At 37.2% G+C, this 22034-nt stretch overlaps 1 protein-coding gene across 1 annotated transcript in view; it reads left to right on the top strand.

The window, feature by feature from the left end:
* LRP1B (LDL receptor related protein 1B) overlaps positions 1–22034 on the top strand; it is a 1324618-nt gene that overhangs the window by 879754 nt on the left and 422830 nt on the right. Inside the window, exon 32 of the mRNA XM_023752441.1 lies at positions 21612–21746. Within this exon, the coding sequence (XP_023608209.1) occupies positions 21612–21746 (135 nt within the window). The remainder of the gene's footprint in view (positions 1–21611; positions 21747–22034) is intronic.

Here is a 22034-nt window from a genome sequence, read left to right on the forward strand (position 1 = left end):
TGGATAGGTTATTTTTACATTGTGTGGCCACAGTGCGACAGGGTCCCTTCCACTAGGGTTTGGCCACTTCAGTCAGTGGGTTCTGGATCTGAAAATTAGGTCAGGTCTGAGGTCTGAGCAGAGCAAAATGCCTTCTTGTTGGGAATCCCAACAATGGCTCCTGCTCCTCCATCATTGTGTTTGGGGGTTGTAAATGTTAAGCAGCATCTTTATTGGCTGCCAGTTTACTTTTGGCCTTAGGAGCACCAGGCTGTAGTAACCTCCCCAACACTCCTGCAGTTTAAGCCTCCTTGCCTATAACTTCAATCTTACCAGTATGGAAATTACAGCCTCTTGGTTTCTGGTAGTTAAGCATCGCAAACTTCCTTTCTTAAATAGGGGGTAGATAGGGAGAAGAGATCATAACCATGGATATTACTGAGCTGAGCTCTGTGACAGCCCCTCCTAGTGTCATCTTGGTTTGCCAGGCACAGCCCGACTAAATTCTTGGTGGTGAGGCTGTCTCTCTCACCACTTAAAAGGCTTGTGACCCCAATTCCAACTTGGGGGTATGGTTCCCCACACCACTAAGCAATTCTCTAACACCAGCTGGGTTTCCTACAATTGAACTCAACTCTGACACTATCTACCTGGAGAGGAGGATGAGACTGGAAGCTCTAACATTCTAATCACACAGTTGGTTCTTCCGGCAACCAGCCCCCATCCTTCGGTGCTTTCTAAAAGCCTCCTCATTCAGATAACAGAAGACACTTTTATGCTCTAATTGCTAAGGAAATTCCAAGGGCTTGGGGAGCTCTGTGCCAGAAATAGAGACAAAAGCAAATATATCATTTTTATTCTAAATCACAATATCATACCACTATATTACCATCAGTTTTGGCGAATGGTGAGTCCTCTGAAGCCTCCCATGGAACATAATGCTTTAGTAGATTTTCTTTATTTGCATAATGTATATATGCATGTCAACTTCTTTCTCTTATCTTCTTTATTACTTCTACCATCTGCTAGAGCAGATCAGGTGTTTCTATATGGAGAAAGGCATATTTTCTTTTTTTTAAAATAAATTTTATTGATTTTTTTTTTACAGAGAGGAAGGAAGAGGGAGAGGAACACAGAGTTAGAAACATTAATGAGAGAGAATCATCGATTCAGCTGCCTCCTGCACACTCCCTACTGGGGATGTGTCCACAACCAAGGTACATGCCCTTGACCAGAATTGAATCTGGGACCCTTTAGTCCGCAGGCCGACGCTCTATCCACTGAGCCAAACTGGCCAGGGCAAAAAGCATATTTTCTTCATGCCTTTAAGAGCTACCCTCACAGAGATTTTGCCCCACACACTGAGTCCTTGCCAGACTATTACATCCCATATGTCACAAAAGTGCTCCCAAGTAAAAAGGACCCTTACTTATCCAGTCTTGTATTCTAGACCCTCTTGCTCAAGCACCTTGAAAATTCAATTCCAGGAGGTACTTCCTGACTCTTGCTGGTGGTGCTGGTTATTCTTTCAGCTCTGTTGGTGCATAATGTCTTTCCTCCCTTGTGAGGCCCAGCAATTCCCCAGCTGAATTATATTAGGCTTTAAAAAAATTTCATTAGCATTTATTTTATGCTGAATTTACCCCCAGGCCATATGTTTTTGTTTCTTCAGTTTCTTCTGGGATATCTTTTTCTTCTGTACAACCTCCTCTTCTGCTCAGGAACAATCTGCTCATCTTCAGTAAGGATCATCTCAACGCGGCAGGGATGTGTCAGTCCACCCAGGAGATCTGTCCGTTCTGTGGTATCTTGGGAGTTGTGTTAACTTGGATGTGCTCAAAGACCAGATCTCAACCCTTAAGTTTAGCATTACTCTCTGAATTTTTAAGCATGTGCAGCAAAAATTTAGCACTTTTCTTGGGCCACTGACCCTGTGTCCAGCCCCACCTTTGGCCTGGGCGCACCTACCAATTCCATTATCAAACCAACCATTTTCAAAAGTCATCTCACGTTGCTTTGGGAAAGACCTATAATGCCCTTTAGCATAGTTGCCAGCCTAGTGGCCAGGAGAGGAAGTGGGTACATCTCCTGAGGGGGTACCTGTTTCTCAACATCTTTCAGCACAAGGGAGGTGCCAGCCTTTACCAGGGAGAAGTCCAAGGGCGTGATTCAGGAGCCAACACTCTTAGGAACATCTATCCAGATATCCTCATTTTTTATCTCAGGATCCAAGGTCTTAACAAGCAGGTCTCTGATTTAAGAATGGCAGACTTGCCTTTGCTGAACATTTAAACATCTCTGGAGCTTTGAAACCTAAGTATTAGATCTTCTGTTTGCTGCTCAACTGTGTCTGCTCCTCTACCACATCTTTATAATCTCCCAAAACTGACTCACACATTTAGTCTGAACTGCTTGTTAATAGCTCTCAGTTCTTTGTTATTTCTCTGTAGTGCATCATTATAATGTGGCAGTTACCAGTCAACTCTTTGTAGTGATTTTTTTCTTCCACATTTTTCAAATGCATGAGTCATCATGCAAGGACATTCTTTCTTCCAAAGGTGTTTTCCCAGGTCACTTTTTATGATATCTTTAGCAATTGAATGTCACGTTCCAAGACTTGTTCATGCCTCACATATTATATTCTTTGCCTGTTGTATGAGGAGTGAGCCAGACCCAGGACCCAGTCTTACCACTTATTTTCTCTAGATTACTCCTGTCACCACTTGTGCTAGCTTGGGTCCTTTGAGAAATGAAACTAAGACAGGATTTGATATGCAAAAGTCTTATTAAAGAAAACACCTGTGAGAAAAAAATTAGAAGAGTTGTCAGACTACGATGCAGATATGACCCATATAAAAGATAGAGGGAAGAAAGGTTAGGTAGGAAATGTCTTAGACTGTGGTGAGTGTTAATAAAGTTTCAACAAGGCTGGTGGGGATCCAGATTCACCTGTCAAGCCGATGTTGCCCAACAGAGGCATTTCACCTGGTGCAAGAATGACCTGCCTGACTATTCCTGTCTCACACCATCATTAGGTGAGAGTGGCCTTGGCCAAAACATGGTGGTAGGTTCAGAACAGAGCACCTGGGACCATCTGTCAGGTATGCACTCTAAAGTTAGGGATCTCCAAAGACCGTTTTAGTGTTGATGGATTTCCTGGGACATCGGACTTCTAGTAAGACCAGAAGAGTACTGGGCAAATGGATGGTTGGTCATTCTAGTTGTCACCATCACCATCATTTTCATCATCACCATCAAATAAAATCTTAAACTCTTAGCCCTAAAAGCCACCTTTTCATAACAACAAATAAACTGAGTGTTTTACACAAATATTCACCTTTCCAACCTGATTTCTGACTCTTCTCGATCATTCCCTCATGTTCCAATGGACAGGAAATTCCCTGGTGCCACATTCTCAGAGTTTCGTCCACATATAGTCTCCCAAATGGATGTAATCATTCCCTTTTCTGGATTTTCATGAAAATTTCTGCACATTTCATTGAGTTTACTTTCTAATTTGTAGTTACTCGTGCACATTTCTCTATTACCTTTCTGGTTTTCATTTTTAAAAGAGCATGATTCATATTCTATTTGTATTTATACCCCCACTATAATTAAAAAGGTCCCTTCAAAGTAAAATGCACTCAACTAGAGCTTGTTTTCAATTTTCTGCCCATTGAATTGGCACTCAACCATGTGTTATTATTTATTGTTCTATGAGTTTTCTTCTACATTGTAATTTCTTTTAGGTTAGGCAAATTTATTTCTAGGGTCCTGCATCCCAAAGGCATATCTGTGTTTTAGGATGATTTTTTAAAAAAAGCCAGATTACTACTTAAAATTAATCATATTGGATTTTTCAAGCAAAGTAAGTTATGTATAGTAAGATGCTCAGATATCATGTATTCCATTTCTTTCACTTTTGATGAATGAATGACAAGATATGAAATATTTCTATCACTTCAGCAAGTTCTCTCTTGCTCCTACCCAGGTAATACCTATCCTCAGAAACAATTTCTGATCTGACTTTTATCACCATAAGTTACTTTTGTTATTCTAGAACAGTGGTTCTCAACCTTCTGGCCCTTTAAATACAGTTCCTCATGTTGTGACCCAACCATAAAATTATTTTCGTTGCTACTTCATAACTGTAATGTTGCTACTGTTATGAATCGTAATGTAAATATCTGATATGCAGGATGGTCTTAGGCAACCCCTGTGAAAGGGTCGTTCGACCGCCAAAGGAGTCGCGACGCACAGGTTGAGAACCGCTGTTCTAGAATTTTATATAAATGGAATCACACGATATGTATTCTTTTGTATCTGATTTCTTTCACTTCACGTAATATTTTTGAGATTCAGCATATTGTTGCATGTGTTAGTAGTGTGTTCATTTTTATTATAAGTAATGTCCAGTTGGGTGAATATATCATAGCCTGTTTATCCATTCTTTCATTGATGAACAGATGTGTATATTTCTAATTATGGCTCTTATGAATAAAGCTTTTAACTTTCTTCTACACAGCATTTTGTGGACATACTTTTCATTGTTTAACTCTATGACCTAATCATCAAATTTTATACATTGAGGTAAAACAAAAGCAACAAAATAAGACATATATTGTAAAGTTTATGTGATGAGATTCTCCATCACATGTGTCTTTAATAGTCTTTTTAATGGCATATACTCAATTTGAAGTCCAAAGGATGGCAGAAGTCCCACTCAATCACTTACTATTTTTCCTGAAACACTAGAGTTTCCTTTTGTAGACCCCTACCTAATTATATACTACTTTTTCTTTTTAAGATCTGTCTCCAACCTGCACACATAACATAACATAACATAACATAACATAACAACATGCATTTAAAGAGAGAATTGTTATATTCTTACTTTGATAATTGAAAACATCTCAAGTTAGCTATTCAGAACAAGTCTTTGTCTTTGATCTACCCTACTGAAGATTTTCTATCACAGACTTTCTAAATCCATTTCATTTGTATTCTCACTGAATCAAAATTTATTTTTTGTAGAATTTATTGGGATGACATTGGTTAATATAATAATATGAGTTTCAGGTGTACAATTCAATACTACATTATCTGTATATTATATTGTGTGTTCACCACCCCAAGTCACTCTTTCCATCACCGTTTCTTAAGATATCTTTTATTTTTTTAATCTCCTTGGGATGTATTACATTTTTTAAAATGTCTGAGCATAGCTTATTAATTTTTAAAATTAAATTACATCTCTATTTACCTAATAATGCAAGCTGATAGGAGGTTCTGTCTAACTTGTTCTACTTTATTATGGTTTGCTAATATACTAGTAATCTTTAACCTGTCATAGCATGAGCATGGTCTAATTGAAATGAAAAATCAGCCTTTGCCTGAGCTTTTTAAAGACTCTATATATTTTTAGTAAACCTTCTGATTCTGCTGAGAAAAAGAATATGATAATTTCTAATATGTACCCTCCAATGTCAAACTAATATAAATACTATCTTTACTTCCATGTTTGTTTGCAAGTTTGTTTAATGCTATTTCTTGACTGCTAAAATGAAAATTTGTAGTTAATATAGTACCATTCAAATAACATTTTGCTGAAATTGTCAAAGTTTCTTAGTTTTCTTCATGGGTACGATACTGAGAGTGCCATCCAATTAAATTATATTAAAGCTAAGAAATTTTTTAATACATTTTATTGTGAAAAAAGCTTCTGAATATGGTTAGGAATGATAATTAAAGTGTGGACTATTCAGTCTTGTGGAGCATATTTTAAACTGTTGCCAGTTTAAAATATATAATATATCTATATATCAATACAGTAGGTCCTCGGGTTATGTCGGAGATCCATTCCTACGGCATGACGTAACGCGATTTTCACCGTAAGTCAGAACCCACCTACATAAACACCTATGTCACTCACATGGAGCACATACACAGCAGTAATGAAGTGAAACAGTAAAAAAAAAAATTAAAACAAAGATAACAATTCCTGACCTTTACTTGTGGTAAATAAATAATAAAAAACATAAAGCACATATGTACATATGTTGAAATTACGGATTTTTTTATATAAATAAATGGGAGATGGCGATGTAACCATGAAACTACGTATGTCAAGTCCGATGTAACCTGGGGACTGTCTGTACAAATCCACTAGAGCCCTGGTGCACAAAATTCCTGCATTCGGGAGAAGGTGGGGTCCCTCAGCCCTGCGTGCACCCTCTCACAGTCTGGGGGCCCTCAGGGGATGTCCAACTGACAGCTTAGGGAGCAGGCCTAAGCCATCAGTCAGACAACATTAGCACTGCTGTGGAGGCGAGAGAGGCTCCCGCCACCACTGCTGCGCTCACCAGCCGTGAGCCTGGCTTCTGCCTGAGTGGCGTTCCCCTATGGGAGCGCACTGACCACCAGGAAGCAGCTCCTGTGTTGAGCATCTACCCCCTGGGTAGTCAGTGTGCATCATAGCGAGTGGTCATTCCACCATTTGGTCAATTTGCATATTAGCCTTTTATTATATAGGATATATGGATGGATAGATAGATATAAAGAAGAGTATAATGAACCCTGTTTCAATTCATGACCAATTTGTTTCATCAAATTCCAATTTGTTTCATCAAATTCATGCAATTCTAAGACAATTATATAATTTCATTATTGAACTGTGCTAAACAAAACTTATCAAACATTGTTTGACTTGTGAGCTTAAGCTTTATGAAATCACATTTTGCTCTTTTAATATATAGTTGATATATAATGCAATTTATTATAAAATTATACTTATGATAATTATATCCTGCCACCTGATTTTAATATTTTTGCCAAAGAAGACAATATATAGTTTCATAAATAAGATACTCAATGAATATTTGTCATTTAGCTGATTCAATAATCAGCTAGATTATTGCTACCTTATGAAATTATTTCTTACATTATCAGAAAATTATTTTTTATCTTACCCTTTGCTCTAGATATACTCTGCTTGCTTGTCATCCCTTTACTATTTTCTTGATTCTATTTGCATTACTGTTAATTGAATATCAATATTTATTCAATTACATGCATGGAAAGCTAGAGATAGACATGGTGAATACAATATGAATGAAAACCAGTTTTAATCTACTGGGAAGGAAGATGCATAAAAAGTGATCTGTGCAATTCTTCACATTAAGTACAACCATAGAGATAAGCACAGGTTGTTATGAGAGACATAAGGAGAATAATGACCTAGATGGGACAAAGGGCTTTCTGGATGAGAGAGACATGACTCTTAATCTCTGAATAGTTTCCTGGGTAAAGAGGTACAGAAAAAATGACATGAGGAAAGGCATAGAGATGAGAAATGATGTGATAGGTGTGTTCAAGGGAGTGAGGGCAACTACAGATAGGGTCTCCTGCAAAGAGTGTGAGTGTTACTCCTTCCTTTCCAATTTGAATGCCTTTTATTTCTTTTTCTTCCCTGATTACCATGGCTAGGACCTCCAATACTGTGTTGAATAGATAGGGTGATAATAGGCATCCTTGTCTTGTTCCTGATCTTAGAAGAAAGGTTTCAGCTTTTTACTACTAAATACTTATTAGCTGTGAATTTGTCATATGTAGACTTCGTTATGTTGAAGTATGGACCTTCCATACCTACCTTGTTGAAAGTTTGTATTGCAAAGGATGTTAAATTTTGTCAAATGCTTTGTCTGCATCCCTGTGATAAATTCCACTTGGTCATTGTGTAAATCCTTTTAATGTATTACTGAATTTGGTTTGCTAATACTTTGTTGAAATTTTTTACAATTGTTCCTTAAGGATATAGGCCTGTTTCTGTTGTTTGTAGTGTCTTTGGTTTAGGTATCAGAGTAATGTTGGTGTCACAGAATGAGTTGAAAGTATTAATTCCTCTTTAATTTTTAAAAATAGTTTAAGAAAGATAGGTATTAATTCTTCTTTAAATGTTTGGCAAATTCACCTGTGAAGCCATCTGGGTCTGGAATTTTATTGTTGGGAGTAATTTTTTTACTATTTCAATTTAATTGCTAGTAATTGGTTTGTTTAGATTTTCAATTTCTTTTTAATTTAGTCTTGGGAGGTTATATGCTTCTAGGAATGTATGCATTTCTTCTAGGTTGTCAAATTTGTTGGTATATAATTAATTGTTCATAGTATTTTTTCATAATTCTTTGTATTTCTGTGGTGTTGGTTGTAAATACTCCTCTTTCATTTATGATTTTATTTTGGGGGGCTCTCTCTCTTTACTTGATGAATTTGGCTAAAGGTCTGTTGATTTTTTTCAAATAACCTAGTTTTATTTATCTTTTTTTATTGTTTTTAAATTTTTAATTTTGCTTATTTTCTCTCTGATCTTTATTATTTCTTTCTTTTTATTTATTTTAGTTCACCTTTTATCAGTTCCTTTGGGTACAAAGGAACTTAACTGTTAGATTGTTAATTTGGAATTTTTCTTGTTTCTTGAGGTGGTCCTGTATAGCTATGAACTTTTCTTGTATAACTGCTTGTGCTACATCCTATTTCAGTTTTCTCAAGGTGGTTTTTTTATTTTCTGTTTGACTTCTTTTTGATCCATTGATTGTTAGTAGCATATTGTTAGTTCATATTTGTTGTATTTTTTCCTTTTCTTCCTGTGGTTGATTTCTAGTTTCATGCCATTGTGTTTGGAACAGATGCTTGATATGTTTTTAATCCTCTTAATTTTTGAAGCTTGTTTTGTGGCCTGATGTGTAACCCATCCTGGAGACTGTTTCATGTGCACTTGAAAAAAAAAGTGTCCTCTGTAGTTTTTGGATTAAATGTTTTAAGATATCTATAAAGAGTATCTGGTCTAATGTGACATATACTAGAAATGCCCTTATTTTCTTATTAATTTTCTGTCTACATGATCTATTAATTGATGCAAGTAGGGTATTAAAATTGCTACTATTATTGTATTACTGTGAATTTCTCCCTGTATGTTTATTAATATTTGTTTTATATATTTAGGTGCTCCTCTGTTGGGAGTTCAGATCTTTATAACATGATTTTTAGATGGCAAGAATGCATATAGTCATGCTTTATCATTGATTCACTGAACTTTTGTAGCTATATGGTCCAAACTATTGCACTGGATTCTGTGGAACTAACTAGGAAGGTAATATGGAGCCTTCCTTTAATGTATTCCCAATATAGGTTGAGGAAAAACTACAACTTTACTATAAAATGATAGATAAAGTATAGGGCTTCTAAGTATTCATAAGAGGTTTGGGTGATTGATTTTCTGGGAAGATTAAAGTGGGCTTCTTGGTAATTTTGTATCTCCTACAATACACTCAATAAAAATTACTAATTTATATAATTATTAATTTTTGGCAGGACTTGTTCTGAAAAAAAAATTCATTGTGTTGTTTTTTTTGAAAGACCAAGCAGAGCACAATTATATACTGATTTGTTGTCACATTAGTTGTGACTCAATCATAATAAAGTAAAATTATATTATTTTCAAACTAGAAAATAATCATATTATAAGTCTTGTATGTATCTGTCACCTGAGAATTAGATGATATACTTTTAATTACCACTGAGGACATAAATTTTGTTGATTCTTTAATAATGTTAATAATAATTTATTATTATCCTTAAAATTATTTTTGACCTGCCATTAAGTACAATAAATACTAATAATTTTAAGTACTTTTTAGAGCAAATTTTCTGTGTAACTTTTAATATTAAGCTTAATTTTGCCTTTCTGAAAATGTGTGATTCCACTGTGTAGCCAAATCTTTTAACTTTTAATATAACAAATTCATAGAAATGTATATTTGAAATACATAGAAATGTCTGTTTATTTTCCTACCCCTTTTATTATTTCCTTGAGTGAGGTTAATTAAAATTAGATTTTTCTCCTTTTGCAAAGGAACTACCAAAATATTTTCTTTTTAGTTTTATATTTATAAAGATGATACTCTGTCAAGCTAAACCATGCTAAAATTTCAAAGACACAATTACCAAACTTATCAGCTTATGTAATCTTCATTTTGATACATCATAACTTTTAATTTTAATAGTTAATATTTTATTATATTTATTTTGTAATAGACATTAAGTGCTTTAACAAATATTGATTTATTTAGCCCTTATAACAACTCTATTATTCTCAATTGACATATTGGGAACAGAAATCTATAATAATAAAAACATAATATGCTAATTAGACTGGATGCCCTTTCAGATGACCAACCAGGCGAAGCCTGGGCTGCAAGGAAAGCTTGAGTCCTGGGTGCCAGAGGGAAGCCGGTGCCAGCAGCTGGGGGAAGAAAGGCCTACTCTTGCACAAATTTCATGCATCAGGCCTCTAGTATTAAATACCTTTCTCTTGTCATAGAGCCATTCAGTACTGGAGCTGAGATTTTTTTTTTAATTCTTTATTGTTTAAAGTATTACATATGTCTCCTTTTTTCCCATTGGCCTTCCCTGGCCACTCCCACTCCCCCAGCACAGGCCCTCACCACTCTAGTGTCTGTGTCTATTGGTTGTTATATGCATGCATACAAGTCCTTTGGTTGATCTCTTAACCACCCCCCTCCAACCTCCCCTGCCTTCCCTCTGAGTTTTGACAGTCTGTTGGATGCTTCTGCTGAGATTTTAAACTCAGAACATCACAACACACCATCTAAACTTTTAGTTATTATGCTACATCCCTCTCTTCAGTAAACTTCTTTTTTTAAAATATATTTTATTGGTTTTTTTACAGAGAGGAAGGGAGAGGGATAGAGAGTAAGAAACATCAATGAGAGAGAACATCGATCAGCTGCCTCTTGCACACCTCCTACTGGGGATGTGCCTGCAACCAAGGTACATGCCCTTGACCAGAATCGAACCTGGGACCCTTCAGTTTGCAGGCCGACACTCTATCCGCTGAGCCAAACCAGTTAAGGGCTTCAGTAAACTTCTTAAGTTCGTTTTTTTACCAGGGGTGATGATAAATAAAATCCAAATATATTTGCTGGAAAAGCCTCTGTTTTTAAGGTGTGTGCTCCATCTTTGTCTGATTTGCTAATTTGAAGCATCACATAGAAACCAGAAACCAGGCATTTGAGGAACACAATTTCTGTCTTTTCCTCATTTGAAAATAAAATACAATGGCATTGTTTTCCAGAACAGGCTGATGGTTTCCTGAAGAAATGTCTGAGTAGGTGTCCCCTGAAGATATATCTATTCAACATGCTGTCTCAGTTTCACAGCTTAGCTTTGGAAGTTCAAAGCAGGATAAATTAAAACAATTTCTCCTTGGAGCTGCTATCAGTCCTCTTCTAATTTGAAGAAGATGAGAGTGTGACAGCACAATTGTGTTCTCATATGTTACCTGAAAGTCAAAATTAGGCACATAAGGACTATGAGAATTAACTTCATGAATATGAGAAACAGCACAGTGCAATTGCTTTGGAGAAAAAAAAAACAATCAATGCATAAGGAAATGTAAAAGACTTTTTTTGGTTTGTTACCCTGAGCGGAAAAAGTTCAAAACTTAAAAATGGAATTGCTTTTATAAAAAGTATGTTTAATGCAAATTTCATTTAGAACACAAAAGCGAGACAGGCATATATTGCTTATTTGATAAAAGAGTAATTTAAAAGAGTATGTACATTATCCAAGGTTTCATAACATTGTGCCTTAAGGGGATTAAGCTATCTAAAACTTTTGAAGTCCACAGATTTGATTTTATTTACTCACAAGGATGGAGTTCTTAGTGATTTTTTGCTCTATGAAAATTTCCCATTAGCGTTTGTATTGATTTGCCTTTCTCAAAGTGAAAGAAACAAATGTAATTCATTAGCATTTTAATATTGAATCCCTTTTAATATGGAATTTTGAGAACCTAGGTCCTTATTAACCTCTGAAATGTTTGAAGAAATGCTGTCAAAGTTGGAAAATAATAGAAAGCCAGCTCAATCTATATCTGTACCCAGACATCTGATAAATTCAGAAGCAGTTGTCATCATAGTTTTTGCTTACCGCTTTTCTATAAATGATATTGTTGACCCTCCCTCCTGAAATGAGGATGTCCACATTAATTAAATTGGTTTTTAATCTGAACTAGGTTTCCATGAACTATATCATACATATCTCGTAATCCATATGCTACCTAGTCTTCATAGATAGCCGAGGTCTTTTTTACTGAAGCCTTCTCTGATGGCCTTGGCTGACTTTGCTTTCCCCTCCATTTCTATAATTTTCATAGTCTGCTCCAGAGGTTTCAACTGGTGGGTCACGACACTGAATGTGCCAAAAATGGGCATAATTGGAAAGTAGCACCATACCAGCATTCTAAACCTTTCTTTTTTATTGTAAAATTTACTAGTTTAAAAATATTTCCCTTAAAGGCATGTGTTTATTTATTATTTTATTAATAAATTATTTACTTATAAAGAATATGTATTATTACTGTATTCAATATTGTGATTTAATGCATTTTAGAATATACACCCAAAATGAAATCTGAAAGAATGAGTAACAAAAACAAAAACATGGTTTTGGTAGCCATTCTCTATAGTGTGTATGTATATCTGATTTTGATGTCACTTATCTATAACATGTGACTTGATATGTTAAATACATATCTATATCTATATGTATCTATCAATATCTATAGATGATAGATAGATATATAGATAGAGATAGATATCAATTTGTTCTAAAATTATTTTATGTAAATTCCAAAAATGGAGGAATTGCAATGAGAAGAACAATTTAGATGGTGGAAATAAGTTGGGGGGGGAAATAACATGAATCTAGAGCTATAATGCATATTGTAAAATTTTGTACTTTTGCTAGTAGTTGGCAGTAAATTTATACTCCATTTAACTAATTTAGTTACTATAATTTAATTAATTACAGTGTAAAGAGAATAAAATATATAATAACTAGTGCAAAGAGAACTATGATCAATTTTAGTGCTCACAATGTCTATATAGTTTAAAATTTTAAAATAATTGAGTGAAGAAACATACCTGTGGCACAGGATACACCTGTAGCTCAAGCAAAGCCAGCTTGACTGGAAGTGGAAATGCATCAGAGTAAAGGAATTTTCTTGTGAGCTGCCTTGATTTGGCGTGATTCTGGCACAAATTAAAGAACAGATCTAGGATTAGAGGTATAGCAGAATCAACTGAAGAGATTCTTTTTCAAATGTGTTTTGTTTTGTTTTTTCAAGTTGAAGGCCTCCCCCAACTGGAGTGGGGAAAAAATCCCCAAATCTGATATTCTAAAAACTTGCTCAAGCTCGTATCTTCCTCTCCTTTCCTTAAAAATTACTTTAGTAGTGAGCCATTAATATCAATGAGATTGTAATGGGGGTGAAGATGGGATGTGGTGGGAAGGGAGTATAGTCTTCACGAGATCTTGGACCCTGTTAAATAACAAGTGCTATTCTTCTTATGTATACCACTGATGAGTTAACTAGGAATTCTCATGATGCCCAGACTAAGCAATTTAAAATCTCTGATGGGTGGCTGCAGGTTGTTTTTTGTTGGTGGTGTTTTTTACATTTTACTAGGCAATTTTAATGGGCAGCCATTTGAGAATTACTGAACTCTAACCATGTGAAGGCAGACCTGTTGCTGAATTTGGGGACAGTGGTTAGAGAGGGTTTCTTTTATGAGTAGTCAGAAAAGGGAGGCAATGATACATTGAGATGAGAGGATAGACACTAAGAGGGGAAGACAGGATCTGGGGATACACCATGGTGGCTGTAAACAGAGTACCTTTTAGAATTAGGATGCCTAATCTTTAGTTTGAAGTTTTGATGCTGTTATAATATACCTCCCTATCCTATGTTTCTGTAATTCTGAGGCATTGTTTGTACGTCATGTCTGTATCAATAGTCCTGCCTGTGAATATGGGTGGCAGAATAAGAAATGGACTGGGGAAAAGGACTAAATCAGGGATCTGCATTGAAATGTCACAGCTCAGGAAATAAAATATTGCTTTGAGATGCATGATTACTGAAAAATGTAGGAATGATATGAGAAAGTCTATTCTTCACCCAGATTAGATACAGTGATTTCTGAAAGAGCAGAAGATGGGGTTTGGATTAGAAGTAACTGTCACATCTGCCAAGGTTTTAGAATAAAAATCAGTTTGGAAACTATTAGATAAGCTGGCAGAATTAATGATTCACAGGTCCTTAAGATAGCCTTCCTAAATGTAGCAACAATTATATTTCTGGGCCTACCTATTACGTTCATAGCTGCATAAATGACAATACAAGCCATGGAGAGTGCTTATACTTATGCCCTCAAATGAAGAATGGTGTCTGCAACCAGGTAATCTCGAAGTGGTATTTAATAATCAAGGTCTAAGTAAAAGTTGGTGGCTGGAGAGGAGACAGGGGAGTGACATTGTTCTTTCTAATCCCGAAGATCAAAGTTAAAGTGAAGTTCTGTATAGGCATCAGTACCAGGAGTTTATATGGACTGCATACAGGCAAGCCTTATTTGTATACTAGTGGCCCAGTGCATGAAATTCGTGCATGGGGAGAGGGTGTTCCTCAGCCCGGCCTGCACCCTCTTCAATCTGGGACCCCTCGAAGGATGTCTTACTGCCGGTTTACAGGGATCAGGCCTAAACCGGCAGTCTAACATCCCTCTTGCAATCCGGGACTGCTGGCTCCTAACCGTTCACCTGCCTGCCTGCCTGCCTGCTTGCCCCTAACCACTCTGCGTGCCGGCCTACTCACCCACAACTTCCCTCTACCATCGGCCTGCTTGCCCCTAAATGCCTCCCCACCAGCCTGATCACCCCCAACTGACTCCCTACTGGCCTGCTCACCCCCACCTTCCCTCCCCACTGGCCTGCTCGCCCCCAATTTCCCCCCTGCTGGCCTGCTTACTCCAAACTGCCCCCCCTGCTGTCCTGATCACCTCCAACTGATCCCCGATGATAACCTTCTTGCCCCCAACTGGCCCCCCTGCTGGTCTGCTTACCCCCAATGGCCCCGCCCCCCACCAGCCTGATCACCCAACAACTGCCCTCCCCTCTTGGCCTCTAACCACCTCTACCTCGGCCCCGCCACCATGGCTTTGTCCAGAAGAACATCCAGAATGTCTCCTGGAAGGTCTCTCAGTCTAATTAGCATATTACCCTTTCATTAGTATAGATAGAGGCCTGGTGCATGGGTAGCGGCTGGCTGGTTTTCCATGAAGGGTGGCCCGGATCAGGGTGAAGGTTCCCTTGGGGCGTGGGGTGGCCCGGGAGAGCGGCATGTGATTGTTTACAGACCGGCCATAACCCCATGGGGATGAGGGTCCCCACTGAGTTCCCTGGCCAGCCTGGGTGAGGGGCTGATGGCTGTTTGTGGGCTGGCCAAGCCCCCAGCGGGGACCCTCACCCCATGAGGGTGTGGCCAGCCTGGGTGAGGGGCTGAGGGCCGTGTTCAGGCTGGCCACACCCCCTTCAGGATGGGGGGTCCCACTGGGGTGCCTGGCCAGCCTGGGTGAGGGGCTGAGGGCTGTTTGCAGGCTGGCCACGGCCCCGGGAAACCCAGGCTCCCATACCCTCCTTGAGTGGAGGCCATAGCAGCTGGAAGCAGGTATCTGGGATTTATTTGTCTTCTATAATTGAAACTTTGTAGCCTTGAGCAGAGTCCACAGCTGGCCAGGACAGGTGGGAAGCTTGGCTTCCTCCATCGCCAGGGGCAACCTAAGCCTCCTGATTGCTCCAGCTCTGTGGCTGCCACCATCTTGGTTGGATTTATTTACATACTCACTCCTGATTGTCTGGTGGGCATTGCTTGTGGGCGTGGCTTGTGAGTGTAGCAGAGGTACAGTCAATTTGCATGTTTCTCTTTTATTAGATAAGATAACAACAAAAGTGAAAATGAAACAAGGGAACTCTACCTACTACAGTTATCCTATGGCTCAGCAATTCTACCTGTGGGTCTGTACCTAACAGAAATGATAGCATATGTCCATGAAAGAAATGGACAAAAATGTTCATATTATTCACAATAGGCAGAAATTAGACACAACCTGAACTTCCAAAATAGGTAAATAGTTTATGGTATTTCACACCAACAAAAAGCAAAGTACATTCAATGGAAAAGGTGGATTTGAAAGTCATAATACCGAATAAGAGAAGTCAGATAAAGAGTATATACTGAATGATACCATTTATCAACAATTAAGAAAACTAATTTCTGCTGAAAGAAGTCAGGACAGTGGCTGCCCACTAGGGAAGAGGAGGGCTTCTGAGGTGAGGTAGCAACAAAAGGGATCCTGATAGTGATCTAAATCTTAATCTGGTTGGTGGTTCCATGGCTAAGTTCCCTATAAAAAGTTAATCAACCTGTACACTGAATAATTGTGCACTTAAATATGCATAAATTATACATTATAAGGGTATAATTTTTTTTAATCCTCACTAGAGGATATGTTTCCATTGATTTTTAGAGAGAGAGTGAAAGAGAGAGGGAAAGACCGAGAGAATTATTGATGTAAGAGAAACACATCAATTGGTTGCCTCCTGTGTGAGCCCTGACCAGGGCCCGGACCGGGGAGGAGCCTGCAATGGAGGTACATGCCCTTGACCAGAATCGAATCTGGGACACTTCGGTCTGCAAGCCGACACTCTATCCACTGAGCCAAACTGGAGAGGGTGATAAGGGTATAATAAACATGAGACAATTTGCCTCAGACGGAAGTCTCTAATGGTATATCAAAGTATATGTTTTAATCCAGCTTAATACACTTATCACTGGCTTGAATGAAGTTAAAAAAAAACCTACTTTTTAAATGTGTGGATATCACAGAAATAATTCATTGGAAACATCATTTTTAAAAATGTCAACAGTTAGGGCCCCTGAACAAATTTAATGAGCTGGCATCTGATAGGATAAATGTAAAGTTCTACAGCTAAAAAAATGTGCCCCAGCCAAGCGGCTCAGTTAGTTGGATCATTGTCCCATACACCAAAAAGGTTGCAGGTTGATTCCAGGTCAGGGCACATACCTAGGTTGTGGGTTGAATCCCTGGTCAGGTTATGTACAGGAGACAATTGAACAATGTTTCTCCCCCACTCTCCCTTCCTTCCTCCCTCCCTCCCTCCACTCTCCCTTCCTCTCTCTCTCTAAAATCAATAAACAGCCTTTGCCAGTTTGGCTTAGTGGATAGAACGTAGGCCTGTGGACCAAAGGGTCCCAGGTTCAATTATGGTCAAGGGCATGTACCTTGGTTGCAGGCTCCGCCCCAGCCTAGGCCCTGGTCAGGGCTCGTGCAGGAGGCAACCAATTGATGTGTTTCTCTCACGTCGATATTTCTCTCTGTCTTTCCCTCTCTACCACTCTCTAAAAATCAATGGGAAAATATCCTCGGATGAGAATTATAAAAAAAAAATCAATAAACATATCCTCAGGTGAGGATTTAGGAAAAATGTGGCTTAATAGAAGCATAGTAAACTAATAGATTATATTTTACCTGGTTGTTTTTTCATGTCTGTATGGCATTTTCTAAAACAGCTTGTAAATATAAGCCAGGAAACATGATTTTGAATTTCCTAGAACTCAGAAGTACAAGTTAACACAGAGTCCAGTGTGCTCACAACAGGTGATCAGTAAGTGCTGGTTAATTAATCATGAGAAAATAGATACCTAAGGGTGGAAATACTTTAAGAAACCTGTATTCCTTGTTTCCTATTTTCAGACATGATCTGCATACTCCATCCTCTGTAGGTGGTTATCACTTCAGCTCAACTCTATAGTTTAAATTTTCTCAGTGTTAAAAAGCCTCTCCCTTGTTTTACAGACAATTATGACATGTGGCTTTTTAAAATTTCTGACTGTAATTACAGTGCACAATAGCTGGCCACCAATATCTGTATAGTTATCCTTGAAAATGGTTACCAATTATACTATTTGTCTTATATCTGTGGAAAGCTAATGTGACTGTTTTAGCAAAGTTGGGTCAATTGCAGTTGCTATTTATGAAATATCTCACAGTCTATTTCTAAAAATAAAAGATGAAATTTCAGCTCAATAAGATAGTAAAAGTATATGCAAAATTCAGCTCTATATGTGAGAAAGAATGCTTCCTGATTAAATGGAATAAAAATTTGCAGGGCTGGCAAAGCCATTAGAGAATAACACAAAAGTAAGTGTCACATGTAAAATTAGTGTCCTTTTTTCTAATATTTATAAAGATTGTTGTAAATGTCTTCTTTGAACTCCTACAAAAATGTCTGTACTACTTATATTCTGCTCATGCTATACTCTTGTTAACTGTTAGTCATTTTTTATATCTGCATACTACCCTCTGTTGTTTACTGAGCTTTGAAAGCTTCTAATGGTAATAGCTGTGTCTTCCTTGTATCCACTCCTACTCAGTCTTCATACATCACATTTGTTCACTTATTCACCAAATGTTGACTTAGAGCTTACTATGTGCCAGGCAGTATTCTATCTGCCAGGAATAAAGCAGTGAACAAAATAATGTCCTAGACCTCAAAGAGATTATAGTTCTCTGAGACAAGACAGACAGTAAACAAACAAACAGAAACAAAAAATATGTAATGTGTTTGCAGTAATACATGCTATACAATGGAGAAAAATAGATTTGGTAATGAATATAGAGAATAGCAAGGGAATAATTTTATGGAGTAGTCGGAGGAATTTTCAGTAAGAAGGGGACTATTTAAGCTAAAACAGAGTCATGCAGATATTGAGGAGGGAATGGGGAGGGAAGCATTCTAGTCACAAAGAAATGTAAAGAACCTTTGACTAGCCTGGCCAGCATAGCTCAGTGGTTGAACCTATGAACCAGGAGGTCATGGGTTCCATTCCCCATCAGGGCACATGCCCGGGTTGCAGGCTCGATCCCCAATAGATGGCATGCAGGAGGCAGCTGATCAGTGATTCTCTCTCATCATTGATGTTTCTCTCTCTCCCTCTCCCTTCCTCTCTGAAATCAATACAAACATATTTTTTTTAAAAAAAGAATCTTTTACTGGACAGCATTTGGCTTATTTCAAGAAGAGGAAATTCTGTTATTAGAGATGGTTGATTGAGGGGGATAGTGGAAGGATATCAGGTGAGAGAGTGTGGAAGGATATGGGTAGGTCATGAATGTCAGAGAGTTTGGGTGGAGGGGAGAGAAGTTATCTCATTTATTTTTAAAAGGGCAGTGATAGACTCTCAGTGGAGAAAAGACTCATGAGGAAATGGGAGTGCTGAGACAGAGTGGAACCTGGGCAATAAGTTAGGAGGTTATTGCATTGCTCAGGCAAGAGGTAATAGTGACTTCCATTACATTATAGAGAGTAGAGAGGGTGAGAGGTGGTTGGAAGATAGATATGATTTGAAAGAACAATAAAAAGAGCCAAAACACCTGGTAAGAGATTGAATATGAGACTGATTATGGATTAGATGTGAAGTGTGGAGAAAGTGATTAGGAACAATGTGAGGTTTTCAGCCTGTGAAAAAAAGGGTGGAGCTGTCACTTATCTGTCACTGTAGCGGGGAAAGTTGCCATTGGAAAGCTGCAAGAGAAGACTGTTTCAGACGCAGAATTTGCCTTTTGTTTATCAAGATTGCCTTTTCTACATACAAGAGGGGATACAAAGTAGGCTATTGGATATATGGGTCTAATGTTTGGACTTGGGTTATAATGCTTAATGTTTATGCAAAAATAATGCTTATTTTTGCTGATTGATTTACTCTTTTAATAATGAAAACATTTTAACTGGTACTTTTACAAAATTGGAAAAGTCAAACAAATCTTTGCTTTCCAGATATATATTTGAAATAGCATATTTGTTCTGGTTCAAACAATTGTGTTTCTGAGTTAAATGTTGTTGAGGATAGGTGATATTTGGAATCATTTCTCAAATAAATAAAAATATTTCCACTATAATTCATTTGAAACAGAATTCCAAAACTTACTGATAAATGGTTTATTATACTAATTGCTTTTTCCTTACTCCCATAGTCTGTCACTGTGCCAGAGGGAAATTATATTGGTCTTAAAAAGATTTGTTCTACAAATGGCCATGTAGGTCACCACACAAACACTTACTTAGCTGGTGGCAAATTTATTATTTAATGATTTGTCCCCAATGTGTTTCTGGTGGCTGTATTTAAAATCATTGGACTATAATTGCTACCCTTTATGCATATGCATGCACATGTATTTTATTTATAACTTTTAGAAACATTTTTCATTCAAATAGTCAAAAACACACTATATTTAAAGACTATAATAGCATAGAGCCATTCTTTAAGTATTTTTAAGACTATTTGTACAATGAGAGTTTGAAAAATAACCTAAGGAGTTTGTAGTTGACATTTGCTAAATTAGTATCTCAGAAGGAATAATTAAATGATAAAGCATTTTAAAGACTTCATACATCTTGAATGACCTTATACTTAAAATAGCCTTGATATAGCTGAAACGCCCTTATGTTTCTATTCTCTCTCTACTTTGAGACTTTATCAAGTTGATTATCTCCAGTAATATTCTTTTTTAAATTTATTTAGAGGACTCAGACACAGGTATTAATGTGAAGAGAAAAATTGTTCTCCAAAATAACATGGTTTGCTATCCAGATGGAAAATTCATGGGGGATAAGATAAGTATTTACTGAGTTTAAGTTAGAAAATGAAGAAAAAATAATAAAGGATGGGATAGGTCAGGGATGGGCAACCTTTTTGTGAGTGCGTGCCAAAACCTCTGACTCAAAATTCTTCTGCGTGCCAACCCTAATTTTTTGAGAACATGTTACGCCTACTTGATATCTCTTAAGGTGTATGTATGTGAAGAACCTTGAAGAAATAATAAAATTCATTCGAGCGACAAAAACACAGTATATTATGATGTAAAGTACATTTATTTTTTAATGTATACACGTACACTGATAGTCCAACAGAAAACTTTATGACTCCATTTGATATCATCAGTGGGACTTTTGCTGCTGCATCACTGATGACAGAGATTTTACATCAGATTTATATTTCGTGACCTTCAGAGATATGCACGAGCTACTACTTTCATCCGTCAGGCTACTCCTATGATGAGACTTAACAAAATTCATCACTGAGAACAAAGATTCATAAGCATATGTGGATGAAACCAAAACACTGGTCAGATCTAGGAAGGCAGGGAGAGTTAAGGCAGAGGCATAGAAATTGCTCTTCCCCTCTCTCGTCAATCCATGTCTATGGTCTTTAAGATAACTTGTTATGTAAAATTATTTATTTATTTAAGATGCACCTAGACTGTATTTATCTGAAAAATAGAAAAGTCGATATTAAGAAAAAAAAATTGTAAATGGAAGATTATAAGAGAGGGTTTCTCGTGCCAGCAAAAGTTACTGGCGTGCCATGTTTGGCACGTGTGCCAGGGATTGCCCACCCCTGGGATAGGTCATTCCACATATATTTTAAAAACATTTAAAAATACATTTGACTAGGTTCTTTCATATTGTTTTATTATCTTTCTTACTATTTGTATTAGTGTATTATCCTGAAGAATACTTACTTATACATTACCACACCCGGGATATTAATTCCTAAATACTGATGCAATGTGAACCTAATACATACATTGATACTTTTTATAGTGTGTGTATTTTTTCTTTCTCTATCTTATCCATAGAAAATGATACCATCTACTGGACAGACATGGGCTTCAATAAAATTAGTCGAGCTAAAAGAGACCAAACTTGGAAAGAAGATATCATTACCAATGGCTTGGGAAGAGTGGAAGGGATTGCTATTGACTGGATTGCTGGTATAATCTATGACTTTTTCTGTGTGTGTGTGGTTGTTTTTTTTTTGTGTGTGTGTGTGTGTATCACACCTATGTTTAAGAGCTCAATTTGCCTCGTAAAAATTCTGAGTGACTCATAACAATTTTTTTTGTAGCCATAGAGGTAAACAGTCTCTTATTTTGGGCCTCATTCTTTATCTAATGCTTTTGAGCCTTTTGAAAAGTGTTTTTGTTTTTTTTTTAGAAGCAGATTATATAGTGTTAACTTTGCCTAAATCTACTGAGAGCTCCATGAGGCAGGTAGACAGA

Source organism: Myotis lucifugus, unplaced genomic scaffold (genome assembly GCF_000147115.1).
Source record: "Myotis lucifugus unplaced genomic scaffold, Myoluc2.0 scaffold_32, whole genome shotgun sequence".
NCBI lineage: Eukaryota > Metazoa > Chordata > Mammalia > Chiroptera > Vespertilionidae > Myotis > Myotis lucifugus.